This window comes from Cupressus sempervirens, chromosome 2 (assembly GCF_028749045.1).
Source record: "Cupressus sempervirens isolate cs-2001-9-10 chromosome 2, ASM2874904v1, whole genome shotgun sequence".
Classification (NCBI taxonomy): domain Eukaryota; kingdom Viridiplantae; phylum Streptophyta; class Pinopsida; order Cupressales; family Cupressaceae; genus Cupressus; species Cupressus sempervirens.
This window is the reverse complement of record NC_143119.1, coordinates 268355739-268376161: the sequence shown is the minus strand read 5'-3', so window position 1 is coordinate 268376161 and position 20423 is coordinate 268355739. Positions and strand designations below refer to the sequence as shown.

At 35.6% G+C, this 20423-nt stretch overlaps 1 protein-coding gene across 1 annotated transcript in view; it reads left to right on the top strand.

The window, feature by feature from the left end:
* The first annotated feature begins 325 nt into the window (after positions 1-325).
* The window catches only part of HEN2 (RNA helicase, ATP-dependent, SK12/DOB1 protein), a 193158-nt gene continuing 173060 nt past the window's right edge, over positions 326-20423 (top strand). Inside the window, exons 1-2 of the mRNA XM_089813393.1 lie at positions 326-1675; positions 2575-2777. Of these exons, the coding sequence (XP_089669519.1) occupies positions 856-1675; positions 2575-2777 (1023 nt within the window). The 5' untranslated portion in view covers positions 326-855. The remainder of the gene's footprint in view (positions 1676-2574; positions 2778-20423) is intronic.

The following is a 20423-nucleotide window of genomic DNA, read 5'->3' as shown; positions in this document are numbered from 1 at the left end:
TTAAACATATAATGTGATAGTCCAAATGCTTCATCACTTTTTCAAATTTTATAATTCAAATATTGGTATAGATTTCTTTCTTTATTGCACATATTTTAAGTTGTTAATGTATAAGCTGCAAATTTGTCTAAAACATATGTATTGATCGTAGTATGATATTAAGTATTTAGTTCAATATTGGAAACTTTAGCTCTTATTCTTAAATTTAAATGCCCAAAGATATAATAATATAACACGAATTTAACAACAAAATATGAGCCATCTTATTAGATCACAAGTGTATTTCTAGGACTAAATTTAACAACAAAATATGAATCATCCTATCAATCACAAATGCATTTTAAAACAAAAATCGCGTTAGGGAGGAACTATGACTGCGTCTCTTGTTCCTCGTAGATTTGAAACAAGCTTGTAAAACGTTAAAGAATGTCAAACGTCTCTCGAGGGCTACATCAGTGCGGATGCTCGACACTCTGATAAAAAACAAAGAAATCTTCATTGGCACATTTAGCTGCTCAACTATTTAAAAAAAGAATCCCCATTCCAAATTTAGTCATCCGTGCTTTTTCGGACCAGCTAGGGTTTTAAGGATATTCACAGCGAGGGTTCACAGTATACACACACTGTGTATGCAGGCAATTTGCGCGGAGACTAAGTAGCTGGTACACAATCTCGCAACGAGGACTCTCTGTAGCTGGAAATACAATTTTTTGTATGCAGAATATGCATTGAAGATTCAGAGTATATGCACACCGTGAAATTCCAGTAACTGGAACTCCTCAGCGTAAGAGAACTATTTTTGACCTTCAGTTCAATCCTTTTGACAAAAATAAGAGGAACTTTTAAATAAGGGAAATGAAAATGGAGGATTCTCCAGCTTTGGGTAAACGAAAGGCAGAGGAAAAGGTCGATGACAAGAGCAACACAAGTCAAGGAGACGACGTTCCCGGTGATGCTGTGCAAGCTGATCAAAAACGCCGTAATGTGGCTCGAACTTGCATTCACGAGGTGGCAATTCCTCCGGGCTATGTTTCCACAGTAGATGAAACCGTCCATGGCAGCATTTCTGATCCTTCGTACAAGGGTCCCATGGCGAAAACTTACCCATTTACGCTTGATCCCTTCCAGCAGGTATCCGTGGCGTGTCTTGAGCGCAACGAGTCGGTGCTGGTTTCCGCCCATACTTCCGCAGGGAAAACTGCTGTAGCGGAATATGCTATCGCCATGGCCTTCAGAGACAAGCAAAGAGTAATATACACTTCACCTTTGAAAGCTCTGAGCAACCAGAAGTACAGGGAGCTCAGTCAGGAGTTCTCGGACGTGGGGTTAATGACGGGTGATGTCAGTTTGTCTCCCAATGCCTCGTGCCTTGTGATGACGACTGAGATTCTCAGAGGGATGTTGTATAGGGGTTCTGAGCTTCTTAAGGAGGTCGCTTGGGTTATTTTTGATGAAATTCATTACATGAAGGACAGGGAGCGCGGTGTTGTGTGGGAAGAGAGTATAATTTTCTTGCCCCCTGCTATTAAAATGGTGTTTCTGTCCGCTACCATGTCTAACGCCACAGAATTTGCAGAGTGGATTTGTAAATTACATTCTCAGCCTTGTCACGTTGTTTACACCGATTTCAGGCCCACTCCGCTTCAGCATTATGCCTTTCCTATTGGCGGTTCAGGTTAGGTTATTTTGCAGGGTCATGGTTTTTCCAGCTGGTCAAATTTTGTTAAACTCTTTAATAAAAACAACCAGTTAAGCAGGATCGCATGCGGTTTTGAGCAGGTTTTATCTTCTAAACAAAACTAGCTGAGCTTTTGGGAGCTACTGGTTCGACGTTTTTCTTTTCCGTTTTATTTGAAATAGTTGCCAAATTATTTTGTATTTCCTAAATACTGGAGGAAAAATTTTAAGCGGAAAATAACAAGAAGGGAAGACAAAATATGCAGCCATGTGACAAATTTATGATTAAACGGTGGCTTTGTAAATTCAACTCCTCTTTCATTAACAGCTGAACTTTATTGTCCTAAACTCGTGCTGCCTTACTATTTTAGGAGAAGATTCTAAATTATCCATAGTGCTTATTACAAAATTACATGAGACTGTGGCAAAGAATCAGTCAGCAGACACACGGGACCATGCTAGTAGTGATTTTTCACAGAAGAAATTATTTTTCAATTTGTTTTGGTACAAAATATATCACGAGAGTTAATAAGAGTGATAAATTTACTCGAGAAAAACATTAGAAAAGACTTGAACAATATTTGAATACTCAATGGTTTGGATCCTTCTTTCTTTTGGAAAATAGCTGATGTATCTAAATAGTTTACTGAGGCCTTAGCTAGGAGAATGTATCATATTGTGGATTTTGGAAGCCTTAAAACACTGATAATAAGTTCCGTGCTTTCCCTAAAATAATTATTCAGCTTATTAAAATGAAATTTTTTTGCTCAAATATTATTATACCATATTTTTTTTTCTTAAGCAATACATGTACATTTTTTTCTGTAATGGAAGGATTTACCTACATTTTTGTACTTATAAGAAGTTTATCTTCCCTTGAATATTTTCATGACACAGGTCTGTATCTTGTGGTGGATGAGAAAGAACAGTTTAGGGAAGATAATTTTATGAAATTGCAGGAGGTGTTCCCCAAGAAAATAATGGATGATGGATTGGCACCAGCAAAGAATGGTCTTGGTTTGCATGGCAGTGCCAAAGGTGGGCCAAAGGGTGGAAAATCTACAAAAACTCCTGGGGGAGATATATACAGAATTGTGAAGGTAAGCTGTTTATTTGAAGGAAGCTTGCTGGTGTAGTTTCAGTTTTTGAGGTGGATATCTTTTTTCTCAGAGCCTGCGTGTCTCTAGTTGGTGTAATTATTAGGCATGCATTGTATTTCTTGGCATTTATCCTAGGGTGAGCATAGAATCCTGTCAGTGAGGTTATCAGAAATATCCTATCGCTCTTGAAAGATTGGTTTTGTAGTTTTCCATACTCATGGCAACCAAGAGTGTGCAAAAAAGAGCATCAAACTCCATTTGCATTTATCCTAATATTACTATCTCAGGGGTAGAGAAACAAATTTTTTTCCGCAAAAGTTCATTATTCTGTAATGTCCCCACTTCCGGATTAAGGTTGAATGCTGTAACCTTATAGGAGTTCACACTATTATCACTTGTAATATCTTGGTTATGTATCTCTGCCCTGTTTAAATTAATCTTCTAATATACTGGCATATTCTTAATAGTATATTTTCCTCTTTTTTTGTACAGTCACGGCTCTAGTTATCTTTTGTGATATGGAATCCCATCACCTTTAATGTACTATGGTAGTTATTAATAGTATATGATGTTTCCTTACGTTTGACTCTGTTTGTTGTTCAATGTTCAGGAATCTGCACCGCTCTTATTTGGCCATGTTCGATTTTAATATGTCTTTGTTATTGATCTCGATTCTTTTCTATTTTTCTCACGTATTATTATTTCCGCTTGTTGCTATTGGCTAATGACCCGTCCATGCTGGCTGGAGCTCGTTCATAGTTATTTGCTTGATTCCAATGTCAGCTGTATCCTCCGATTTGTCTTGTTGACTATTCTGTGCTGGAGGGTGGAGATATGTGTTCTGTTCGATTTTGGTGATTGGCAGATGAGTTCCCTTTTTAATATTCCTTTTCCTTATCCCTTCCATTCCTTGCTTCGGTCTCATGTAGATGCTCAAGTTGTCCAGTCACATCTCTTGGACAGGGCAACTTCGGTGCTTTGAATGGTAAGCTTGCAAATCGATTATAGATTTAGTTGTTTTATGTAAGGATATCGTGCATAGGTTAGTTTATTATTACTTGTTTATTTTGATTTCTTAATATTTTGTTATTGCATGAATTTCAAATATTATTATTGTTTATTACTATTATTATTATATACCTGTTTCAAATATATTATTTCCTTATTCCTTATTTGTTATTATTATTATGTATGTAAAATATGAATTTCTCATTTAGGTAACTACATGAAATATATATAAATTTCTTATGTGGAGATTACATTCATTATTAGGAACTATTGCGGCGTTATCATAGTCCCTCCTCAATTTTGCTTGTCGTCAAGCAACTTGAGGCTTTCTTCTTTTTCCGAAGTGGCATCTTCATTTGGAATGCTAATGACTCATAGCCATAGTCTGATAGTTTGAACTCCAAAGAAAACTAATAATAGAAAATTGTCTTTGTAAAACTATAACCAAATAAAAATGTCAAGTACACTATCAAAACAGGTTACATCTTCCTCTTTCCATTTGGAGTAACTCTGGTAAAAACTACTAGAGTGGCAGGGAGTCTAGTCCTAGAAGTGTGCTGTGGCTGTGGTTGTGATTGGACCTCCATCCTAGATGTACAAGGTGTTGACTCTGGCAAGGCCTCCTTATCATTTATATCCTCCTCACTCCTAGTTCCCTCATCCTCCTTATCAATGTCATCTAATCCTGTTGCAAATCCACCCTCCTCCATAGCCTGCCTCTCCAAATCAGAGAAATCATTTGTGAAAAATGGAGGTTTCTCTTGTGATGTCCAATCAGAGTAGGGATATATGTTATCCAAATTAAGTGGACCAAGTGGTACTAACTCTACCTTTCTTATGCACAACTTAAGGTTATAATGCACATAAACAAGGTCATTGAGTCATTGAGGCATTTCCATGCTAACTTGTTCCTCTTCTTCATCTGAATTGCCTCGAATAAGCTCCAATTACGCTCACAACAGGATGAGCTACATGGTATGAGATGTGAAGAGCAAATTTTTGCAGATTTGGAGCATTTCCACCCCGATTTTTCCACCAAGCATCTGCAAGATAAATATTAAAGAGTTAGAAAACAAGGTGAAAACATATTTTAGTAACTTAGTTTTTATCCACTTATCATGCATGCAAAAGACACCAAAAATCCAAATATTGTACTTGGGGTTTGAGAGTTTGTTCCTTTCGTGCCAAGGCTGAGGAGAATTGCTTTCTCGTTGCATTTTGATACACTTCCTTCTTGGCCACAATGAGGTTTCTCACCTCAACCTCAAGTACCATCCTCTGCATGCAATTAACGAAGCCCTCCTTGACCTCTCCGTTGGAATCCCCATAGGATGAAGAGAAGCGAAAACAAGGATTCAGGAAGTATCCCACCACATGAATGGATTGGTGGAGCTGATTGTTCTACCCCCTATCAATAATTTTCCATATGGGTCCAAATTTTAGGCTGCCGCCCTTGTAGTAATTTTTTACATCCTCTTTGGCTGTATCCATGGCCTCATAAAGATACCCCATAGGGGTTTGATTCTGCTCTACCAAGCAGAAAACTTTAACCAAGGGCTTAGTCACCTACAATTCAAAAGTAGAAAAGATTATTGTTAATTAGAGACTAGAGTTAAAAATTAATAATGAAAGACTTGATTATTGAATAATAATTTTTTTTATTTAACTTTTGAATTTTCCAAGTTACCTTAACAATTTCTGTAGCACCATCAAAAAAGATTTGTCAAAGACGATGTATGCAACACTCTGTCCATTAGGCTTCCTTGAATAGCTTGAGTCTAGCTATGATCGGCTCAAACAATTGCTTCAAAGAAGTCAAAGAACTAATAACACTTTGTAGCATTAAGAAAATTGTTGCAAACTTTGTGATAGTAGGTCTAACCAATTTCTTCCCATGAGTGTATTCTCTCATCAGGCGAAAAACCCAAAGGTGATTGTAGATATATTTTGTCACCTTTCTGACATCCTCTACAACTAGTCTCACCCAATCCAATTTTCCAATGTCCTCCAAAAGGAGGTCAAGGACATGCACTGCACAAGGAGACCAAAAAAATGTTTCACCACATTAGCAACCTCCACCTCCATCACAACTTGCTCTAAGATCAGAGCTGAAATCTCAACTATCTTTATCTTGTCCAAGGTATCCAAGGATTTCAAAAAGGCCACATGATCCATGCAAGAAACCAAAAAATTTATGATAGTACAATTTGTCGATTTCAATGCCTAGCAATATACTCGATCTGCCCAATATTGCTAGGCATTGAAATCGATAAATGCAAATCATATCTGAAGTATTACAAGCATCTCAAATTGAAGTATATCTCAATTATATTACTAAGATATAAGTACATAGAATCTGAAGAAATTAAGATCAATTGATATTGAAGTTTGAACCTTCAAACAAAATCAATTATAAGTCAACATTATTCAAACTTAGTCTCGAATCTGATCTAAACTAAAATCTTTAAAGGGTATCGGAGCCTAGTTAAGGAACGATTAGTTTAAGTTTGAGAATTCAGATTTATACCTTGAATTACAGTCACATATTATTCTTCTAAGATGTCAAACATGATAAGGTTTGAGGACCGTCTTGCAAATGTTGACAACTTTGCATCTTTGAAACTTCGAATAATAATGATGCTAAAAGAGAACAAGTTAGAATCTTTTGTTAAAGAAGAAAAGGAATAACCACAAGATGATCTAGAGAAAACTCAATGGATTGAGTAGAATGAGAAAGCCATGAAAATTATAGTGGATGCAGTTCATAATCATATAGTACCTATTGTAGCAAAACATGAAACAACATATTGCATGTTCAAGGCCGTTAAAAATGCATTTCTAGTTAATAATACTGGCATAAAACTTGACCTTAAGCGACAAATGAATCATATAACCATGAATAAAGGAGAATCAGTAAATGCTTTCTTCATGAGAATCACTGAATTAAGAGATCAATTGTCATTAGTTGGATATGAAATTGACAATCAAGAGTTATCTCTAATAGCATTAGGAGGACTACCAAATTCATTGGAACCATTTGTACAGGGTATAAGTGCGAGATCTAAATTTCCAAAATTGGATCGATTAAGATCTGATTGTCTTCAAGAAGAGTCGAGATAGATGACTAAATGAAAACAAAAGTCTATAGATGAAGACATTGATGTACTCAATACCAACTCTCATAAGAAGGGTAAGAAGAAGAACCTTAAAAGAAAAGGAAAATTTCATGGAAAGGGATCTTCAAAACAAAAGAAAGACCTGTCTAAAATTCAATGTTTCGGATGCAACCAATATGGACATTATGTACTAAGTTGCCTTGATCGATTAAAACTTCAAGCATCATTTGCCAAAATTGATAAGTCAATAGAAGATCAAGATCCTGAGAAGTATGCCTTCCACTCAGCTTTGTCTAGTCAAGTATCAAACAAATCCAACACTTGGATAATTGATAGTGGATCTTCAAGACACATCACAAGATATTGAGACAATCTAGAAAGCATGCAAATAGAAACAGATGAAGAAGTTACAAATGGAGATGATTTTGCACATTCTGTGAAAGGGATTGAGACCAGAATTATGAAACTAAAATCAGGAAACTCTATTCAACTCTCTGGAGTATTGTATGTACCATGTATTAAAAGAAACATTACCTATATCAGCCCTTGAAGATGATGGATATAGAGTTACATTCATGGAAGGCAAAGTACTAGCATGGGTAAGGAATTCAACTATAAAGAAGGCTTAAACCATAGGTGCGAGACAAGGACTACTATATGAACTTTGCACTAAATCAAACCAAGCTCTTATTCATGAGACCTTAGACTCAAATGGAATTTGGCATTGGAGAGGTCATATCAACTTTCGTGCCCTCAACTCCATGGGGAAGTTAGTAACTGGACTACCTAAATTAAGTCAAATTCATATTGAAACTTGTAAAGGTTGTGCCTTGGGGAAAAACAAAAAAATTCATTTCATATTAGTTTGAGTAAAACTAAAGATGTGTTAGAATTAATACACTCTGACCTATATGGACTCATGTTGACACCATCCATAGGAGAATTCTTGTACTATGTGATATTTGTTGATGACTTTTCAAGGAAGACATGGATATACTTCCTTAAATGCAAGGAATCTGAAGAGATTCTTAGGAAGTTTAGAGAATTCAAAGCTATCACTGAAAACTCCTCAGGAAAGAAAATCAAAATTCTAAGAACAGATAATGGGAAAGGATACACTTCTGAGATATTCAAAGAATTTTGTACGAGTTCTAGGATTAAGAGGGAGTTCACAGTTCCCTTTAACCCTCAACAGAATGGGGTTGCTGAAAGAAAAAATAGAACTATTATAGAAGCTGCTAGGGCTATGATATATGATCAATATTTGAGCATGTCTTTTTGCGCTGAAGCATCTAATACAACTGTCTATGTTCAAAATAGATGTCCTCACTCCTATTTGGACAACAAAACCCCTGAAGAAGCCTTTTTTGGTGTAAAACCAGACATTAGTCATTTGAGAATATTTGGATGTCTAGTTTATTATATCCATGTACCTAAAGAGAAAAGGACAAAATTAAAACCTATTGGAAGGAAAGGAATTCTTATTGGTTATAGCGAATCTGCAAAGGGTTATAGAGTATACTTACTTGGACAAAAACAAATAGAACTCAGTAGAGATGTCATATTTGAAGAAGACATTGCTTTCAAAAGAGGTAAAGGTTCAAATGAAATAGAGATATATGATACATCTAATCCATTGAAGGGGTTCCTACTCCTGAGATTTAGAGGGAGTACCTTGAAGAGACTACAAATGAATATGAGATCCTTCCTAAGATTCAAGAAGAGAATCTTGACAATAATCCTAAAAGGCCACTTTGGGCAAGAAAGATAATAAAGGGGATCAATTTGCAGCACCTAAAGGGATATTCAGAGAGAGCAAAAGACCTCACAAATTAACATACAATGCTTTAATACGTGAGACTCCTAACTGTGAACCTTCTAATGTTCTTGAAGCTATCAAGCATTAAGTTTGGAAAGATGCTATGATAGAAGAATATCAATCAATACTAAAGAATGATGTTTGGGATATAGTTCCTAGACCTAAAGGGAAATCTGTCGTTTCATCCAAATGGCTCTTCAAAGTTAAGTATGCTACATATGATAGCATTGAAAAACATAAAGCACGATTTCTAGCTAGAGGATTCTCCCAAAAGGAAGGAATAGATTTTGAAGAAAATTTTGCACCAGTTGCTAGATATACCTCAGTCAAAGTAGTATTAGCCATTGCAGCTGCCAAAGGTTGGAAAATCCATCAAATGGATGTAAAAATTGCCTTTCTAAATGGAACTATTGAGGAAGAAGTATATTTGGAGCAACCTGAAGGCTTTGTGATTCATGATGTAGCTACTCATTTTTTTAAATTGAAGAAAGCTCAATATGGACTCAAACGGGCTCCTCAAGCCTAGTATGAAAGTATTGACAAATATATACCAAGTCTTGGATTCTCCAAGAATGACGCTGATCCAAATCTTTACTTTAAAGTGACTAATGGTGATATGTTGATTTTAATTCTTTATGTTGATGACCTTCTAATTATAGGAGAAGACCACCTCGTTAATCAGTGTAATAAGGAATTGGCTTCTGAATTTGACATGAAGGACTTAGGGATTCATTATTTCCTTGGACTAGAAGTATGACATAAGTTAGGGAATATTTTTCTAAATCAAGAGAAGAACACTATTGATATTCTGAAAAGATTTGGAATGTGGAACTGTCGACCTATGTCAACACCTATGGAGACCAATTTACACAAACTAAAAGAAGTAATTGTCGAATCCACACTAGTAGATCCTACTCCATATAGACAAATAATTGGATCTCTGATGTACCTTGTGAATACTTGACCGAATATCTGCTATGTTGTAAATGCATTGAGCCAGTTCATGTGTGAACCTCAAGAAGTACATCTTGTTGCTGTGAAGCATATATTGAGGTATCTTTAGGGTACCATTGGATACGGACTTAAATATGAGAATAATAGTTTGGAACTACATGGAAGTATTGAGTCTGATTGGGCTGGAAGTGTGATAGACCGGAAAAACACTTTAGGATGTTGTTTCAGTTTAGGATCAGCTATGATCTCGTGGATTTGTAGGAAGCAATCTTCAGTTTCTTAGAGTTCAATCAAAGCAGAGTACATTGCAACAGCAATGGGAGCGAGAGTAGTAGTGTGGGTTAGAAAACTGCTTGTAGGTCTATTTGGTGAGCCTCTGAAGCCTACCATCATTCATTGTGATAATCAAAGTTTCATCAAATTATTTGTGAATCCGGTATTTCATGATAGATCAAAGCATATAAAGATATCTTACCACTACGTAAGAGACATGGTGGAAAGAAGAGCTATCCAGTTGGAGTATATTAATACTAGTGATCAAACAACTAACATTCTCACCAAGTCCCTTCCATAAGTGAAAGTTGATCACTTCATAAAGAAACTTGGTATGGTTGAAATGTAAGTTTCTGAAATTGAGTCTCAAAATTATATTAATAGTTATATAAAGATGTAAGTGTGAACTCTTTAATCTTATGTGTGACTATATGATTTATGGGTTTATCCTATATACATTATTAAAAGGTGACAATCTTTTAACTATGAATTGCTGACATTTTAAGGTGACAACTTTATAATGATTAGACTACTATCATGATGAATATCATGAGATGTGATATCGGTGGAAGATCTTTATGTTTACTTATCATGGTGGATATTATGAGACTTAATATCTATGGATTTACCATGATCTCTTATGGTAGACCTCATGAGACTCGATGTCAGTGCACATACCATAACTGAAAAGAATATCACGTGACTTGATGTTCTCAAGTATTTCCTTTAATATCACAAGCTAGGTGATATCATTTTTAAATAAGGAGAACATATTGATGTATGAATATATATATGTGTACTTTGTCTTCCCTAGCTAAGAGGGAGTGTTAAAGGATGTAGCTTCGGTTAGATAAATCTTTGTGATCGATGATATGAAAATGCATACATATGTATATATATACCAATATGTTCTACATACTGATACACACACACATATATAACCCCATTGAATAGTATTCTGCATATAATAATCACTGCATCTAAACCGATGTTCACATATATATTCATCTGAGATCGTGTCTCAGTAATAATCAAAACATATTATTTAGATCAATATCAATCTGCATTATATCATTATCGGGCTGAGAAAGGAATGACTCTGTTATGGTCGTTAGTATATGTTTAGACCTTTGTTATGTCTAACTAATACTGATCGGGTACGATAATCAACCATTGAACAGGTGTGACTGTGAATGGTCATGTCTTCATTCGGAGACATTCCCATTCATTGTCACCCTTCATTAATACATATACTCGATCTGCCCAATATTGCTAGGCATTGAAATCGATAAATGCAGAGAATATCTGAAGTATTATAAGCATCTCAAAGTGAAGTATATCTCCATTATATTACTGAGAAATAAGTACATAGAATCTGAAGAAATTCAGATCAATTGATATTGAAGTTTGAACCTGCAAACAAAATCAATTATTAGTCAACATTATTCAAACATAGTCTCAAATCTGATATAAACTTAAATCTTTACACAATTTCTTCCATCTGTCTATCAATCTGAAAATATAGCACAACCAAATTGGTTTTCATTGTAATTTTCTCATCTTCTACCACATCTTTGAGCAACCTACAAGCATGAAATAAAAATAACATAAGCACACAATTTTAATTAAAAAAAACTTACATTAAACAAAAATAAGTAAATTGTAAAACTATAGAACATTTAAAAAATAAAACAAGTCAACTAACCTCCTTGTAGGAGTAGGCGCCTTGTAACCCTTTCCCCGCAATAGTAATTCCTGTTTACAAAATTCAGCCAATAGGGACTAGTTGCAACATTGAACAAGATGTTGTTAAAAGATACAAAAATCGGCACATTGAATTTCAACTTGCCAATGCACATCGTTGTTCCACTTAGTACTCTCCAGTGATGGCTGTGCTCTAGGCGTGTTTCTGTGCACAAAAAAGTTATCCATAGAAGATGTGCGGGGTGGTGGTCTACTAGAACCAATGGAAGTGGAAATTGAGGGGATGGTAGATTTGCAGATCTGTGGGCCATGATGAGAGCCCACCATGCTCTCAAGTGCTTCTTCTTCATTAAGGTTGGCTGGGATACCTAGTCACAACCCACATTATTTCATTATGGACCGATCATTGTTGTAGCAAAATCTAGATTCTAAACTGATAATGATGATTGTAAAATAATAAATGATTATTTAAAAGGATATAGTGTAATACCTTGCGATGCAGAAATGGCTGCCCTAATGCCCAACTCTTCCCTTTTCCTTTGCAACGTTTTCTCTTGGGCAGCAAGGCATTAATCTCTCTCTTTATTTCATTCGTGGTGTCTTGACAAACCCTTCTATCATGCCTTATTATCCCTCCAAGCTGGTATTTCAAATGAGATATGCCTCCACTAATCACTTTTTCACATTTTATGCATATCATAGTAATATATTTGGGTCCTCCAAAAACATATGCTCATGCCTTGTCTCTAGTCCCTTTAGGATGTGTTCCTACATATCTTGATGGACATGCATCTACAAGGGCATCGAGAGACCCTGCAACCAGCCCAGTTGTAGAGGCATCCATATTTGTCATTTTGATGAAGAATCAACCTACACATGTCACATACAAAATGAGGGCGCAAATTTAGAAATTCAATAAAGAAATCTAGAAACAAAAATAGTTAGTTTAAAACTTTAGATAAGTTTAAAAATAGCTGAAATTTGAAAAAACAAAACAAAAAATGTGGTAGGTTATGATATTAATTTTGAGAAAACTACGAAAATTTTGCTAAAAAAACTATGTTAGATCTTATTCATTAACTTCAAAAAGGAGTTAAGAGTAGATTGGAAATGTTATAAACTTGGATGTATTTACTACAAGACAACGATTTTAAAACAAAAGAGAGAATTTTGAAAGTTACTTATGAATCTGAATTTTCTTGAAAGATCTCTTCGAATCCGCTCCAAATCCACATAATAAATCGGTCTAGAAGGCTGCAAATGATGGCCTTTCTCCTTCCAAACCTCTCTACCCTCTTTGAATTCTCTTTGCAAAAGAAAGCAAACAAAACTAGCCTCTTGCTTGGTCATTTCAATCTTTTTACAAGCGTGGGTGATAAGTTTGGTGGATTCCACAATAAATTTTTAATTATCTCCGTTAAGTTTGGTATTTTTTGGTGATATGTCAACAACCTTTTTGGGATACAAACATGATGACATCTTGACACAAACTATTGCTGTGCTAAACTTCTTGCCAATAAGTCGATGATATTTCAAACTACGACTCAAACTATTTTGCTAGATTTATGTGGATCCATGTGTGCCAAGGGGCTTCTTGCCTTAGAGACCTTTTCAGTGCAGTTTGCTACTTTCCACCACCCTCCTCTATGTATGCTATTCACAATGTGTTAGAAGCTCGTTTACGAACTTGTTTGATAACATTATTAGATTTTTTGATTTGGTGGACATTCTTATTGTTGTGACTTTAATGCATGGACTAGAGATTTGTAGATTCCTCTCCATGATTGGGTGTGAGATTCGATTTGTACCTCTATGTTTCAAGAGGCTCTCCTATAATTCCTTCGGCCCCTTTACGAGGTATGGCCGCCACTTGCTTCAGTTGTGTAAGTTCTCGGACTGGGTGATTTTGAACGAACTTCCCAGCTTCCTCGACTCTGGTTCATTCTCTTGTTCGCCTCACTGTGGGGGTTTGAGCGTTGTGTACTATGCCTTGCTGACTCCTCTTTCACCATCTTTCAATCACTTCAACATCACTTGCCTTCCCCTCATCGACCACACCCTCCTTTGCCTCACCTTTTAGGTCTTCCCCTTCCCTTCCCCCCTCCTTCACCCTTGCCTGCCCCCGTGGTCCTCTTCCTTGACCTTGCCCCCCCCTTCCTGTACCTCCCTTAGCTTCGATGATAGGGACTAGGCCCTCTTCAACATGCAACTTTGTAATGTCCTTTCTTTGGGGATGTTAGAATTATTAAGAAAGAACAAATTTACAATATTAAGTTTGACTATGTAAGCTGGAGATTTATTGTTAAAGGTCAAATTAATATTCTATGTGGTCACAAGAGGATGAGGAGGAATAAGACAATTTATTAGAGAGAAGTTGAAGAGTCACAAGAATGGGACAAAGGCCAGAGGGGAGTCAAAGAGTCTTAGTTTGTGCATTAAAACGGGAAAGAGACTCATGGCTGGGCATGCTTGATTTATTAATTTGATGTTCAGTTCTCTCCTGTGAGAGTTATTCAAAAAGCTTAAGCTTTTAGCCAGTGTGAGGACGTAGCTCCTCGTGCAGGTAGGTAGTGGATGCAAACCCATTGTCTGTGTAGATATCATTTTAGGTGTCTCGATTGTGCTTAAAGGTTCTTCTCTTGTTTTCCAATTTGATTGTAAAATTTGTGTATACGATTGGATTGTGGTTGGTTATTGTATTGCTGTTGTATGATACAATATCGTTTTAGTTGCTAGTTGTTATTTTGCTGCTGTATAAGGCAACAATGTTGTTTAAGGAATTATAAGAGTTTGCTGGTTTCATCCCCTCAATTTGTAACTCATGGTTATATGTTCCACATTTTGAATGTTATTTTGGAAATAATGAATCGTTATCTTGTGGAGAACCATTGGTTTTATTGTTGTCTTGTATTGCATGTTCTTATAAGTGAATCCGAATATTATATTCCTAAAGAGGCTAGATAAGTGCCGGTTAGTATTTCTACTGTTTACAATTGTGCTGGAAATTATCCGCAAAGTTTTATTGCTGATTATATCAGGAAAAGAAAAATCAATAAATATCCAGATCAAGATATTACAGTGGTATCAGAGCTTGTGCATCCTGCCAGCCTGTGAAACATATTTTCAGGGAATACTACCCTGTTAGGTCTTATTGGAGGTTTCAATTGCAGTTCAAATTTTAACTTGTTTGGAAAAAGGTTATATTATCAGCATTTCTTGAAATATTACAAGGTCTGAAGGTATTTGGAGAGTGAGATTTGTTAAGCTGCAAATCATATTACCATGAAATGCTATGTCATTTAAATATCTGAGAAGAAAAGGTGAGTTTGGACGCAAAACTAGCATTCACGTGACACTTTCAGAATTAAGAAATGGAATGATTCATCAATATCTAGAGGTTGTAGCTCCAGTACATAACTGGTGATTAAAGTTATTGAGTTTCAGCACCACACAGGTCGATATCTGCATAAGATAAGGTTGGGACGGCTAAGAGTGGCGACAATTGTAGCCATCCACGACAGTAGATAGAATCTTCAAACTGGCAAATGTATGGGTTGTTCTCTGCATTTTTGGGAAGAAAAATAGCCGTGGCAATACCTCATCCTAGTCAGACAGGATAGAGGTACTAACAATTAGTTGTAGTGTTAGTGTATAGACTAGCATTGATTCACGAGTTGAGCCAAAGACGTGATTCACATCATTTCCCAGGTAGTGTGACTGCAGTCGCAGGAAGTTTAGAAGGTACGGTAGGAAGAATAGAGCGGTGGAGTCCAGAGAGGAATATTCAGAGTTGCCGGTACCTAGCGGAAGTGTTGAGCGAAGGCGAGATACATCCTCGTGTCACAAGGTTCGTCGAACTTTGTGTATGAAGTTCGAAAATCACCGAACTTATATAAACTTAAAAACGTTCATTCAAGTTCATCTATAAATTCATTTGGCACAAAGTTTGTATGCTTTTATGTTCAAGATTCACAAAAAAACCATTACTAGTTGCATTGATAAGTGTATAAGCCTATTTGAGCAAAAATTGCGACAAAAACGAACAATATACGATTTAGTTTTAACTAGAACACTTCTAAATAGGTTTTACGAAAGCCAATTTTCGGGCAGTCGGAAAATAATGAGGGCAAAAATGAAGTATTCAACAAAACAAATTGTCACACCTTGTACGAAAAAAATTGTTGTGCCGTGAGCCTGGAAGGAAAATTCCGTTGCAAATCTATCAAAACCTAGCGACCAATATAAACTTTTTCACAAAATTGATAGATTAACTTTGACTACATTTATATAGCATTATTTTTAAATTTATTATTATTATGTTAATTTATTTATAAATAATTAAATAAGTGACTTCTATTTATAGTCATTTACAATTAATTACTTTTATTTTGTTTTAATAATAAAATAAAACATTTGACGATTTAATTTTATAATTTAATATTAGCATTTTAAAATTATTTTGACAACTCAATTGATTTATATTTATATATTGTTAAAAAAATTATATATATATATATATATATATAGCGAATTTAATGTCGAATTTATTTTCAATTTTTTTCCTTGACAAACTTCATCCAAATTTCATTGTCGCCGAACTCGAACTCGAACTCGAACTCGACGAACTCGAACCCTAACCTTGTGACTTAGATCCTCACTACAGAATCACGGTGGTATTAGATACCAAGTTCTCCCAAGCGCAGTAGCAAACTGGAGTCGAGTCACTCACGTCAGCAGTATCTTCATCCATGTCAAGGAAGGGGCCACGAGTTACAGAAAACAATAGAAATCAAATTGTTCTTGGTCATAATAGTTCACGAGTTTGCCATCATCAGCGACCAATCTCTAGAATAATGAAATTCATAGTGGCCACTGATATTGTGGAGAATGAAACACAATCTAGAATTACACAAGTTATGTCGTAAGTTCGAGCCTATCAAATTCTGAGCAGATTAATCGGGACATTTCATGGAATTGTCTTTTACAATAACTAAAGTCCAAGTCGACGGAAGGAGATTTACAAATACTATAAAAGAAATGGAAGAGCTTCTTTTAAGCATGGTTGGGAATATCAAAGAAATTGGAGAATTTTTTGGAGGTTATGTCTCAATAGTTTGAAGGACGAAATCCCTTCAAGCTGAAAATCTTGACGCCATTGAAAGATATGGTCTTGAGATTCAATAGGGTAGCAATCCGAAAAAGCAGAAACGAAAAAGCAGTCCGAAAAAGCGGAACCGAAAAAGCAGGCTGAAAAAGCGGGTACGAAAAAGCAGTCCGAAAAAGTAGAATTGAAAAAGTAGGTCGAAAAAGCAAAACCGAAAAAGCAGGCTGAAAAAGCAGTTCGAAAAAAGCAAAGCAGAAGGGGCAGCATTGAAGGAAATTATTACAGCCATCAGGTTCTTTTGTTAGTATTGCTTTTTAGGGTGTTACAAGCTTTCAGCTGTAAGTGTGCATTATACCAGCATTATCATTTTGTAATCCATGCAAATGCCAAAGTCTTGGCCATATTTCATGAGCATTGTATTTTTTCATTGCAATTAAGAAGATAATAGTTGCTGGTGTCATTTAAGCAATTTAATATCATTATTTATCAGCTAGTTAGTTTGCATACCAACTGTTTGTAAAAATGCCAGTTGGCTGTAGGTGTTCATTTCTCATGCTTAGATCATATATATGCACTGAATATTGTCAAAATTAGTAGCACACTCATGTTAGGTCATTGTGTAGTCCATTATAGTCTTATAGCACAAGATTCTCATTGATGCAAATTGAAGAAAAAGTCATTTGAAGCTAGCTGAAATACTATATCAGTCATACGTCCCTTGCATGTGAATTGTTTGATGAAATTCCTTGAGCTTTCATCAGCATTTTTGAGGGCAGATTTGAGGTGGGTCATTACAGTGGTATCAGAGCTTGCTTGCAAAGTGTTTGACGAAATGTCAAACAACTGAAATATAAAGATTTTTGGTGTTTGAAGAAGTTATAACCTATTGGGGTTATTACATTGACTGTAAAATCTGTGTATAAGATTGGATTGTGGTTAGCTGGTTATTGTATTGCTGTTTTATAATACAATAACGTTTTAGTTGCTGGTTGTTATTTTGCTGCTGTATAATGCAATAATGTTGTTTAAGGAATTATAAGAATTTTCTGGTTTCATCCCATCAGTTTGTAATTCATGGTTATATGTTCGACATCTTGAATGTTATTTTGGAAATAACTAATTGTTATCTTGTGGAGAACCGTTGGTTTTATTGTTGTCTCGTATTGCATGTTCTTATAATTGAATCCAAATATAATATTCCTAAAGAGGCTGGATAAGTGCCGGTTAGTATTTCTACTGTTTACGATTGTGCTGGAAATTATCCACAAAGTTTTATTGCTGATTATATCAGGAAAAGAAAAATCAGTAAATATCTGGATCAGGATATTACAAACTCAGGGGGCTGCCTCCTTTGTATTGCTTCCCCCCGCACAAGAGCACCTCATCCTAGTTTGATTGCCTCACCACTTCCATTTGGGAGGCTGCCCTCCACTCTTTCCCCCATCACACCATCCATTGGATTCTCTCCCCTTTCCATGCTTCTTTGCGAATTTCCCTAAGGTGTTCGCTCAATTCTTAGAACAACTTTATTCTAGAGACTGCGAGACATTGGTATCTCCATGATTCTTTTGAGTGCTGTGATGAGACTTTTTGAGATGGTGGGTGGTTGCATCAAGAACCCTTACAGGATCTCGGACTTAATCCGTAGCACATTAGGGTGAAATAGGGCTGCCCTTTGTCTCCCAGTTTGTTTGGGCTCGACATTGATGTGTTGGATGGGTTCCTGTAGGCACACTCCCTCCTTGGGGATGATTGTTACTTACCCTAGGGATTGTAATCTATCTTACTCTTCATGGATGATGTGGTCCTCATGGCCTTCTCTCCGGAAGGGCTTTAGAGACTCTTTTATGGCCTTGCTTCTTTCTCTGATCTTTGACAGCTAACAGTGAACCTGAGCAAGACCAAGGTGATGATCTTCAATTGCCTTAAGACTTCTTACCTACTGTAATGTCCCCTACTTGAGTAAGCCAAGAAATAGGGACAACTATATGCTTCTCTTTCTTATTATAGCAATTAGTTGTAATTAAATTAAGTAATGGATGTTACAGCAATTACCAACTGCTATTTTTGATATATGATTAAAATAGAATTTAATAGCAATGTCTAGTATGCAAATGTTTTATACACTATGAATAATATTAATATAGTGAAAATATGATGATGCTATATCTGAGATAGTCAGTGGGATTGATTTTACTGCTTTCTGGCAGTAGTTTGCACTTATCTGATATGGGAGTTTGAGTACCCCAACTTCCTAATATAAAAGTATCATTAGAAGTAATGTATTGCTATTTCAGATTGTTGTTGGATTGCTTATAACTGATGAGGCTGAAGGTGCTGTCCTGTACTATGCATATCCAATTTGATATATAATGGAATGAAACATATGATATGAGTCTATAAATGCACAATCTTTTGGTTGTGTCTAATTACCGCATTTAGATCACGTGTCACTAGATAAGTCACTAGGCAACTCTGTCAACAGAGCAGATCCATGATAATATAAAGATGTAATATTCTCCTTTGCACTGAAGCTTCTCTTGATTCATGACTATCCTTCTATTTGTTGAGCGATGAAATGTTTGTGCCTTACTGATCTTTTTGTTTCTATATGATTGTTTGCCCAAATTTATGCTGCCATTATAATGCCCAAGTGATGTGGATGCTATTCAGTTCCCAGAACTTGTCTTAATGTGACATTGATTGTTTCTTTATTATTTCTTTATATCCCATGATATTCTCCTTTCTACTCGCTCTTAGACTTCCCTGATTTTTCCCACTATTGAGCTGTCTTGTCGTTGATTGTGTACAGTAAGTGATTTGGACGTTTCAGCTGTTGCTGTGGTGGATGTTTGTTATGTTAAGTTCTAAATATCTGAATGCCGGCTTCCATGCTGGTATATGGATTTTGTCTGCTATTTTGTACTTTCCAATACTCTGATTCGATGCCTTCCTTAGTGACGCTGGTTATTGGGTTTGACGTGAATACACGTTAATTGCCTTTGTCTTTATTCCCTAACTGTTATATCACCTCCATTGAACTTCTCCTCTAAATACCTCGTGGTAGTGAGAGTACGCCACTCATTTGTTGCTTGTATTTGTTCTATAATTTATTTATAATATGGCTCATAACAATGTTTAGATTATGTATTATATTAATATATATATTATATCACAATAATATACCATTTTATAACAATATTAATTAAAATTCATTATTATTAATCCATTTAGATTATTATTAGTTCTTGCCATAGGCAGGATACTATCGCATTCATTGAATGCAAAGAGTCAATTAATTCGGCCAATCATATTTAATTATTTTTCAAACATTTAAGTTTGATGCATGGTTTATGAATTTATATATATTTTGAAACTTTTCAAAAGATAATTATTTATTGTGCTATTCGTTCTTACGAAAAATGGCAAGAAAAAAAAACATTTTTATTAATAAAAAAATGTTAAAAAATTACAAGATTTGAGAAAGCTCCGATAAGCTTCATAGAATTTGGTGCAAATGTTTAAAATGCCCTCTCCAGTATTAGTTATTAGAATATTTTGAATGTTTCCTTTAATGCTGAGGATAGCAGTCTAATATTAGATACTTGCTATTTTGTTCCTATATTGTAGTAGTCTAATATTAGATACTTGCTATTTTGTAAATATTT